This window comes from Choristoneura fumiferana, chromosome 11 (genome assembly GCF_025370935.1).
Source record: "Choristoneura fumiferana chromosome 11, NRCan_CFum_1, whole genome shotgun sequence".
NCBI lineage: Eukaryota > Metazoa > Arthropoda > Insecta > Lepidoptera > Tortricidae > Choristoneura > Choristoneura fumiferana.
The window spans coordinates 790,245-801,794 of NC_133482.1; the positions used below are offsets into that span (position 1 = coordinate 790,245).

Here is an 11,550-nt window from a genome sequence, read left to right on the forward strand (position 1 = left end):
TCCTCTCATTCAGGAGAGGTAATGTCCGTCGCAGAATAAGTAATAATTAGATAATGTACAAAGGCCATTGTACTTAAATGTTTTACGGTATTTTTCGAGCCAGACATAACAAATTCATTATGCCGCTATGAGAGTGAGATTTTAATGACAATTAATCTAATTGTTGACCCGAGGCCTTACAGAATGTGCGAAACCTTTTAAAATTGTCTGGATCTGAACTAGATAGATAAGTAAATGTAATAAAGCCAGAATAAATCACTGGAAAATTATCGTTATCACATACTTTATTTTTCTGGGGCAACCAGTGTAATACTACACCGACGGTAATAGATTCTCACCACTAAATCCAGAACTAGAACGTAACTGTGGTAGTACTTTTAGTATACAGTCATAGACAGTATAGAGTATAGAGTGGTATAGTCATAGACAGAGTTAAATTTAGTTTTATTAGATAGATTTAGACTGGTCTGCGAGTACTTTGTGTCATCGATTTCCCGAGTACCTAAACCAGCAAGCATTGAGAGGCAAATAGATTGTAGAAAAATAATAATAAAAAAATATCGTGCTTCCCTACTTTACGTTCTAAGCAGCATTTTCCTTTTAAGTAATTCGTGTAGGCCAGTAAATGCCATTAAGTTACTAATAATTACTAACGACTTGCGAAATTCAGGAAGTATCGTCGAAGGCTGCGCTGTTACAGCCCATAGCAAGCGGCCGGGTGGTGCCAGAGTTTGTGCTTCAATGGACATATTTAATTGACCACGTCAGTACAGTCGCCATTTTCTGAATAAGAACAGCTAATTTAGTAATACTATGATTATATCAGTAATCGTTACGCTAGGTTCACTAAGTTTATTTGGCAATTTTACAGACAAAATTCAAATGATGACTACCCAAGCTTTATCACGCATCTCAAGAGTTCAAAAGTAAAATAATTATTTTAGTAAACGGTTGAAAATACCCTCTATATGCCAAAAACTGCGTGATTTCCGAACAAGCGTTACATTTTTAGTTTTACAAAGATATGTTGCTTTTTCAATAACAAAAATATCGCATTTCAGTGCTTAAATACATGGTAATAAAATAATTCTACTTAGTTTTCTGACTATATTACAAAATGCAATATAATTTGCTCAGGCACCTAATACAGTTTGCTGCCGACAACCTTCCAAGGGCTACGTGGAAATCTCTTCTAAACTCGAAGCCAAGGCAATATCCTCCAGTCACCCACCACACGCACTCTTGCACTCCGCCATCTTCGCAGGACAATGTGATGTAAAGAAGCATGAGAGTAACTATATTTTAATCTAACAAATAAACCCCTTGGAACGTTACCGGCTGCAAAACCTTAACTACTTTAGCACGAGAAATGTTAAATTAACTCGGATTTTTAAACGCGAGGACAGCGTTAAACAAGGAAACTAATTGTTTTGCATAAAACAGAGTTGCCGTCTGTTTAATTACGTCCCGACTCCTTCGAGCGAGTCGAGCGCTATCATTGCGCTATTGACTTCCTTGAAGACGAATAAAAACCCGAGTATCACATACAATCACACCGTCTTCGCTCCAAAGTAAGTTCCATAACATAACACAAATAAAATGTGAATGTCTCAACACTTACCGCTAAGAGGAAAACAAGATTAAAATTATCTTACAATTTATTTACATTATCCTACGTTTTTACAATAATTTAATTAGGTATTGTACAGCCAACGCTGACAAAGTATCAAGTGTTTAGATTACAAACAAGACGTTCTAATTAAACAGCGGAAAAACTTTCTTCGTACGATAGCCATTATAATAAAATAAATTAAGCGGATTTGTAAAGGGATTTCTACAGAAGTTTCACCGCTATAAGCGTTTCAGCAGTCGCTATGCAAAATAAGTAAAAAAAATGGTCTAATTAATCCGTCTGATGAAGAGACAGGGCGTAATTTAGCAACGCTAGGCGCAGGTGTGCCGAGATTAGGTCGTCAGGACTAACCTTTCAACCGTCGCCGTGGGAGGAACACAAAGTTGTCAAAACAGTTCTCTTCCCAACTTTAGAGAGTCAAGTTAATTTTAAATAAATCAAATTCAACATGTTAGCTATCCTGTCACGATTGTGGGGTTACAAAAATTGTTAGCGGCTAAATATCCAATACATGCACTGTTTCTCCACGAATTTATAATTCTACAAGTATGTATTTAGTTCGTAACATCCTGCTATACACACCCGCCTATATCTTACTCGCTTGTTATCATACAATACTGAAATTAACATGTCGGTAGTAGGAACTTTGCCAGGCAGAGCTCGCGATAAAACATTATCATTAGCAAATAAATAAACAGTGTATTCCGTAAAAATCCTTACATGTTACAATTAAGTGCGTAAATCTAATTCATTTAAGTGCTCATTATCTAGATTTTACAGGTTCAGCAGACGGCAAATAGGGCTGACGTAGAATTAAATTTTTGATTATCTTTACAGATTCTACCGCAGCCCCTGTCGTAAGCTTCACACGGGTTAAAGGGTACGCAAACAATGCAATCATTTCATGTTTTCTCTCGCATTAAAGTGGGTAAATATTTTACACAGTCAACAAGAAAAAATTAGAAGCTTTACATTAACTTTTACAATTTATATAGCCCCAAAAAATGTTTTTTTAGTATATTTACCATTAATAGATGGTTTAATCTCAAATGACCGATGACTATAGTTTAATAATGACAGTTTTCATTAGGCTAACCTAACTCGTCGGTGCCCACAGCGTCTCCCTCGGCAATTCCTTAATTACATATTACGCAAACGAGCATGTCATTGAACTAACCTAGTACTGTCACGCTAGCTAACAAGTTTCAAAATTATGTTTCAAGGTGATAATCAATATGATAACCTATACATATTGATCTCAAATACTTGTTTTTTTATATTTTTATAACGGCTTTTAACAATGGACGTATTTATTACACCTAGTTATTATCTTATCCGTGTTAATCTTAGTTCCAGCTTTATATTTCCCCAATAGTTTCCTTTGCAGTGTTTACGTTTGATTCTCGTTAGGTACATGTCGCAGATTGCGGTCGCGATTTTTCGCGTCGGATGCTCCCCGAGCAGCGTGGCAATTATAAATTTAGAATTGAGATTCAGCTTTTAGATATTAGGCAGTTTGACGCAACTTCTAACAGAGTTCGTGCCATTAAACAAAGTATGAATATCAATGCAGTTACATAGTACTGTGCTGAAGGACAAGATAACGTTGTAGGTGGAATAATGTAGGATTGTTCTCATTTTACTCCCCGGAGTCCCGCTGCTCGAGATTGGTTTCGCTGTTTTGCATAACAATCTCATTATGTGCTCGTATACGCGATCGTGCAATTAATACGATACATAAAGTAAAAAAACAAAGGAATATCGAGAGCAATGGTAACCGAGAGAAAACTTATAAATACGCAAAAAGGATGATCTTGTGAAAACCTTTTAGTTAACTTCAAGGCTTTGAGAACTGACACGTTGATTAAATTTCAAAACTGGCCTTAAATACTACGAAATTCGAATTCTGGAGTAGACACCTGAATGAGCGCGAGGCGATGAGCAAGGAAATTAAAAACTAATTTGTAATTTCGGTGGCTGTGGGAAACTCGGCTGTCATCACGCGACCTTGGCCCGTCGGTGGACGCCGCGGAAAAAACTCCCGAGAATCAATGTTACGAAATAATCTGGTTCTTATTGACTTTGGTATGAGATATAAATATGCAAGGCATTAACTGGACCGGTTCAATAAAAAAAATCTGTTTATACTTTTAGTAGATCTTGATTTAGTTGCGTCGCATCAGAGCAAAGGGTAATCAAACCATAACCGAAAATGGCGGCAGCGGAACAATACATAGGGTAGATTTAGGTCGACCGCCCCAGAATACGCCGCTAGGGAAAACTGATAAAGCTGAATCACCGTCTGACTTTTTAGATTCCAAAACATTCCATACTTTATAAAGCTCCTCAATATAAATGTTAATACAAAGCCAACAGTTCTTAGGCGCCGCAAAGTACGATTATATGTTGGAATAGAACAAATAGCCAAGTGATTGGGAAGTCACGATGGCTTTCGTTTAACTTCCAATATTGTTTGTATTTTGAGTAGGCGGTGTGAACATTCGTATTCGAAGTTCGAAGATAACTTATTGTTTTCTATTATAATTTATAAATACGTAGAGTAATTGCATGAAAAACTAAAAAAAATTAACAATCGGCTGTTACACGCTTATCAGACCTTCTGCCAATGCCAGAAGTGTTTGTTTTCGTAAATCATACAAATGCCCGAACAGTTGCTGTATGTATTTTGATTTATATCGAATACGACTCTTTCTTCGTGTCTGAGTCACGTACGATATCGCCCCGAAGTAATATATAAGCAATACATGTATGTTCCCGACGTGGGTTGCAAGGCCATTTAGGATCCCACAATAGTCGACTTGTGTCGCTTTGTGGGAATCTGCGCTACGCGATACTAATGATATAAGAATACCTGTAGAAGCGTTCATTGACCTGTCATGTCACATTGAAGGAGATCTATTTTTGATACTAGACAAATAAATTTGCTTCGGTTTGTATTAAAATTGAGACAATTATAAACGAACTCCAACGACAACGTAAACGTCATATTGCGCCCATGATTACGTAATACGAGGAAGGACATATCAAGTAGGTTAGTACAGTCGGCTTCCTCGGTGTTTCAATCTAACATCTTTTGTCAATGTGGATGCAAAACACTGTTTATTAAAACGGGTATTCTTTCTTTTATGAAGGTACTTTGATCGAGTGAACTGAGAAGCAGATGTTACCAAAGACAAGAGAGCGACAGTTTGAAACAGTTCTAGATAGATACTTATTATCATCAGGGTCTCGCTCATAAAGGAGGAAAAACGAACGGTACAAAATGTGGTCGTAAAGTTTACTGCGCAACCCCATTCTTATTCGTATCACACGACGGGTGGCATGCATGACAAGCCGTAGTTTTCAAGAGCGAAGCATTTAGTGGCAGCTAGCGGTATGGTACGAGCTCGCTATCAGTAACGTCGAGTGTTGTCTCACCTCACAAAGATCCCTAGACCTGTTATTCCCGGCTATATCAATAGGTAGGTACTCTAGTTGCGTGCCGCAGTCTGCAAAAACTAGTTTTCCGCATCGGAAGACTGCCTGCGGCGGCCGCTTCGCAAAACTATTTGCGCGCCCCAACTCATTCCGAGCTTTTGAATACCGAAACCGTTAAATTGATTTACTACAAAGCCTACGAGGCAACAAAAAAGTTGATGTCACCAGTTTCGCATTAATTGAACTAATGCGAGCAAAGCGTGCAGCACAAGAATGGCCGCTGTACTTTTCCTGACGTCAACGTGTGACGTCAGCACCAATAATGGACATTTAGTCCTATCGCAGCTAAGCAAATACATACTACGTACTTGTCTTGCCGGCGCGCTAGACAATAGTTGTTTTCGGTAAAATACATTAGTGATATTTATTAACCAATTTACGATATCGAATGACTTTTTCTTCTTAGCTTCTTGAGGTTTTTAACCGATGTTTAATGTTTGGATCCAACTAAATCTTTACTGAGCTGAGTCATTAAATCGATTCCCTGCGATGCATCGATCACGTTTACTGTTTGTTTATCACAAAAGACCAAGAATTTAGATAAAACAAACACGTGTGTGTGATATATGAATATTTTATCAGAATAATTCCTAAGTACACCAGTCTTTATTGCTCTCTGAAAAATTGTTTGACTTTATGGCATGAGAGAGCGATTAAAAACAAAGTTAAGTATGTATCTAATAGGTAAAACTCGAATACGAATATTTAGACAGGTTTCAGATTTTTTTTGATATTCTTTCTCGTTTTGAATTCAATATGTAATCTCCACATCAAATAAACAGTGTTATTGCTAGTAAATATGCGCGTAGGTCTTAAAATTTCAGGCTGAAGTGTCGGTCTACTATTGACTACTACAGCATGATAAAAACGTCTTATCGGCACCGAGCACCATCGAGTCACGAATCGTCAATAGCCTAATCAATATGTGTGTGGCCTGAATTGTTACAACAGTAACACCATACCATATGTACTTAGTTAAAACGTCGCTTCATTTAAACATTGCTTTTTCAATCTTTACAAACATCTTTCAATGTGAAATCCCGACTGTAGGTACAACCAAACGGCGACACATTACAAGTTTGCCAAGAACTTGGACGAATTAGGAATGGAATGGCATACCTACAGACTATCTGTTAGCGCCACACAATCGTAATAAGATCGAGCAAATTCCTACTAGGTCAAGATGAAGTTTTACTGGCCTTATTCCAGGATTTCACTACAGGGAATATCGTCACAAAGCCTGGAAAATAGAGACTTATGGCAATTATAGCAGGAAGAAACGTTAATGAAGGGAATGCCCCAGATATCCTAAGATAGTTTTATTTATCTCTTTCGGGAGATTACAATGAATGATTGAGGACGTCGAGTCGAAGACTCCTTTGCTCTTGTGAGCTCTCAAATCAAATTAATTGACGTTAGCGTGTTATCAAAGACGTTAAAGGCGTAGTGTCAGTCAAATCGGCTGGGATTCAGACGTAAGAATTGTCTCTCGCTCCCTTTCTTTATTAATAAAGATTTCTTTTTTCCCATTGGGAAGGAAAAGGGGGCAAAGCATTGCTTAGAAAGCACGTCTTTGCTTAAAATGTTTATAAACAGCTGCGTGCGTGTGCGTTGCGAAATGTTTATGTTAACTATCGTCGCTGCGGTACAAGTACAAGGGATATTGTGATATTGCTCCGAGCGACCGTATCTAAGAATACTTTAGAATATCCACAGTTTCCCAGACGCCATAGGCATGTTATTTTTTAAATATAAATAATCTAGTTAATAAACCCTTCTTCGGGCAGTCAGGTAAAATTTAAGTTATCATGTCTCGTGGATAAAGGATCAAATTAATCTTGAAGGAAGTCGAGAAAATTTACCAGAAAACAAATAAATAAATAAAAATAAATAAATATCACGGGACAATTCACACCAATTGACCTAGTCCCAAAGTAAGCTTAGCAAAGCTTGTGTTATGGGTACTAAGCAACGGATAAATATAATTAGATAGATAGATACATACTTAAATACATATTAAACACCCAAGACCCGAGAACAAACATTCGTATTTTTCATACAAATATCTGCCCCGACGCGGGAATCGAACCCGGGACCTCAAGCTTCGTAGTCAGGTTCTCTAACCACTAGGCCATCTGGCCGTCAAAAATGCGGCTTATGTACCTAAATGTTCAGTTCAGGATACGATTTTTCGGGGCAGAGAATAGAAATAATGCTGACAAACACAACGTACATACCTAATCCCGTTCGGGGGCAGCATACAAATTAGGTCCGACCTGGAGAGCCAGAAATTCAGGCAAGCCTTCACCACGAGAACGCTAGGCCAATTATTGGAGTATGTTGACATACGATATAAAACAATTGTATTGTTTAGTTACTGATGACGTGGATCCTTACACCTCTATAACGACCAGCGTTAAAGATGTGAAGAATAAGACAAAGGACAAGACCTTTGTGAAAGTTTTTGAAACAGATTTGTTTTCAATGGGCTGGAAATCATAATTTGCATAATAAAAATCTAGGATTACGTTAGCACATTGCAGAATGTATATACCTATGGTAATAGTAAACTCTATACTGAATTAGTAAAGGGTGACGGTAATGACGTTGAATTATTGCGACCATAAACTCTTGAGTGCTGCCTTGTGTGAATAAATGATATTGAATGTAATACCCCTAAACTTCTCCTAGATTGCTTGAATACAAATTAGGGATTAATAGCTGAAGGCCGTTCTAGTTAGCATGATTTATCCACGTATCCCGAGACCAATGTTTTTAGAGCATAGTTGCAAAGTTTTAATGGACAAGCCGTGGTCACGGGTGGCCAGTTCCTAATTCGTTTGTGATTTAGGCCTGGAAAACTCGATTTTTATCAACGAAATTGCTGTTCGAAATTATATCTAATTTAAAATATATCAAAGCACGAAGAATGGTCGAATGCGCCGCGGAACGCCCGTGTGACCTTGCCACCGTGGCCGTGTGCCTGCGGTGTCTAACTTGTCTGTATTTATGGCTGATATTGAAAAATATGCATTTGCAAGTTCTACCGCGGTCTCACTGAGCTAATTGGACCGTCTATCGCCCCTCGGCCCGAAACGGCGAGCCTCATTAAATTTTACGATTGTCGGTCGGTCCATCAATTCACTCGTTATTGACGATATTAAACCTGCGCGATAATGATTAGGTAGGTAGATAACACTCGATACTGGTATGGTGTGATAGATATGCTAAGCGGTACTTGCGAGGGCAATCGCCGTCCACATGGATACGGGAGTCAATAAATCCATCGAAAGTAAACTTCACCGCGACGCGCGACCTCGATATGTAAACAAGAGGGCGTCTCATTCCAATTCGGTTGTGACACGCTCCTGAGAGGAGACCAGGGGACCCTTGACAACTAATTAGCATACCCACAACTTTGTTTACCAAACAATGCCTATCATTTGTACTGCCATCTGATCTAGACTTTATTTGACCGATAAAACTGTCGATAAGTATCACGTACGCATGGAAACCCTGTCGATTGCGAAGTTGGAAGTAACTACATTCAATCTACTAGCTCTACCTTCTCCACGTTCATTTCTTTCCAAGTCCAACAAGCCACTAAGTGGGTATTGTCATTATTATAATACTATTAGGGCATTTTAAGGGGTACTTGTAACTTTACTTAACATTTAAAAATCTAATCTAAACTCAACCTTTACTAATTTGTTTTAATACCAAACTAATACATAAAACAAAAGTTTGCTATATTTTATAATTGAGATCTTCAACTTGACAAGATGCTACAGAAGTCAGGGATAGTAAGTTTAGTATTTACTTAGGTATTTAAACATTACAAAACTATGCATGACAAGTTTCAGTAAGTAGACGAAGAGGCCAAATGACGCCCACGAAGACTGCTTCTATATTTACAGTTTTGAAACATTTCCAATATTTTTTTATACAGTGACAATTTAGGATTTATGACGGTACTAAATGTAATTGATTGGAAACACTACATTTGATGAAGCAACAAAAATAACTTAACATAAAAACTTATGGGACCTACTTCACAAGCAGCTAAATTTGTAGCCCTGTGAAACAACCTCGAACTACACAGTTTACTTATCATGATTATTGGATCACTTCATTCTCTTAAATTAATGTTATGTCATGCATGACTTGACAGCTGCTTTCAGATATTTAATTCTGATGCAAACTGTTTCATCATTTGAAATTGTTTTATTTTACAATGAATGTAAAAAAAAATACTATGGCAATCCCTGTACAGGAATCCATGGGATTACACCTCTAAATGTAGTATTGCTCTTTAAAAATGTGTTGTTTTTGAAATTTATTAAAATGCATGTATTCAGACACATTTTACCTTATCCATGGATGACTATGTCATATGCCCATGGTATGTAAGTAAATGAAACATTTTAGCTTTTATCAAACAAATTTCTGAATTTCAAGTAATGAATCGTCATAACATAACTGATAACATTATGTTTGACGTGTTTTACATCAAGACTTCAAGAGCCAAGAGAAAAGCATGGTGATTCATAGTTACACATAGTCAGTACACATACTGAGACACTTTGTCCGAAGCAGTCTGTCACGGCAATCTCGAGATTCCCGGACAACTCACACAACTATTTCAATGATTCAATAGATAAAATATGTACACACCCTCGGTGGAGAATCGAAAGTTATACAAATATAGGTATAAAGCTTAAAAACCACGATCAGAAGCAGAAAGTTTGACACGGGAGACCAGGACGTCTGTCAGGTCTCACTTCGGTACCTTCGTAAATGCGTGCGGCGGCGGCCGCGGAGTCACACGCTGGCGGCGCGCGCGGCGCTGGCCTGCAGCTAGAGCGCCGCCGACTCGGGCGCCATCAGCGGCGACAGCGCGCCCGCCACGCGCCGCCCGCGCTCCACCTCGAAGCGCGAGTCGGGCGGCGAGCGGCGCCCCGACGCGCTCGCGCCGTCCTCGGGCAGGAACGCGGCCACCAGCAGCGCGCAGATCACCAGCAGGGCGCCCAGCACGAAGGGCGGGCCCGGCACCGCGCGCGGCGCCCGCTCTGGCGGCGTGCCCGCACCCGCGTGCTCCTCGTTCAGGTCCACGTGGAACAGGTAGAAGATGACGCCGAACATGGCGGGGCCGAGCCCGTTGCAGAGGCCGCGCACGCCCGTGACCATGCCCTGCACGACGCCCTGCCGGTCGGCGCGGCTGTTGACGGACACGTAGGCGCTGATGGCGGGGTACGTGAGCGAGCCCAGCGCCGCCAGCACGCCGGCCGCCCACATCATCCACGTGCGGCTCCCGAAGCCGTACCACATCAGCTGCAGCATCTCGAACAGCAGCCCCAGCATGATCGTGTGCTTCGGCCCGAGCGTCCGCATCAAGAAGCCCAGGATCACCTGCACGCCGATACTGAGCACTCCCACGATCGCGATGAATATCGCCACTTGCACCACACCAAAACCCATCACCAGCTTGAGGTACACGAATATGCACGAGTACTGGCCCGCCTCGGGCAGGTAGGACAGGAACACGGCCACGCACAGCATGAGCACGGTGCGCTCGGCGCCCACCTTGCGCAGCGCGGCGAACGGGTCGGCCTGCTCCCAGCTGATGGCCGGGCCCCAGCCGCTGGGCCGCACCTTCTCGGGCAGGCTCTCGGGCACGGCCACCATGATGAAGAACACGTCTAGCACGGCCACGGCCGTGGCGGCCGCCACCACCAGCGCCTCCCCGTACAGGTCCATCAGGTACGCGCCCAGCGCCGGCGAGATCACCATGCTGGCGGCGAAGGTAGCCGACACCAGCCCGTACGCGCGCGACCGCTCCGCCTCTGTCGTCACGTCCGCCACGTACGCGAACACGATCGAGAACGTGACCGCGAACACGCCGCTGATGCTGATCATGGCGAAGAACCACCACGTATTGATGGTCATCAGCGGGATGGGCGCGCACGTGAAGAACACCGTCACCAACAGGAAGAACTTGCGGCCCCACACGTCCGACAGCGCGCCGATCAACGGCGCTGACAGGAACGACAGGATGCCCTTGATGCCCATGATGAGCCCGTTCATCAGGAACGTGTGGTCCGGGAACGTCGCGTTCAGCACCGAGATGATGGGCATCGTGAGCAGCCCCCACGCGAAGAACTCCAGGAATATCACCACCAACGCGTGGAACACGGACGGCTCCCCGATGCCCGACATCGTCATGATCCCGTCCTTCATGACGGTCTTTCTGTTGCGTATCACCATTTCTACTTCGGTCTTTGTCGTTTTCGTGGGCGTCATTAAGAATCGATCAGTTTGTTTTCCTACCGAGCTACTTATATAAAGACATTTTGGAAATCTAGGCACTACATGGATAGAGTGCGAGTCAGAGTAGCAGCAACGTCAAAAATCCACTGAAA

The 11,550-nt window shown here is 41.5% G+C and overlaps 1 protein-coding gene across 1 annotated transcript; it reads right to left on the bottom strand.

The window, feature by feature from the left end:
- Positions 1–103: 103 nt before the first annotated feature.
- On the bottom strand, positions 104–11,549 carry LOC141432415 (hippocampus abundant transcript 1 protein). The gene has a single exon (XM_074093966.1). The coding sequence runs from the start codon at positions 11,429–11,431 to the stop codon at positions 9,989–9,991; it is 1,443 nt and encodes a 480-aa protein (XP_073950067.1). The 5' UTR covers positions 11,432–11,549; the 3' UTR covers positions 104–9,988.
- Between the last annotated feature and the right edge of the window lies 1 nt (position 11,550).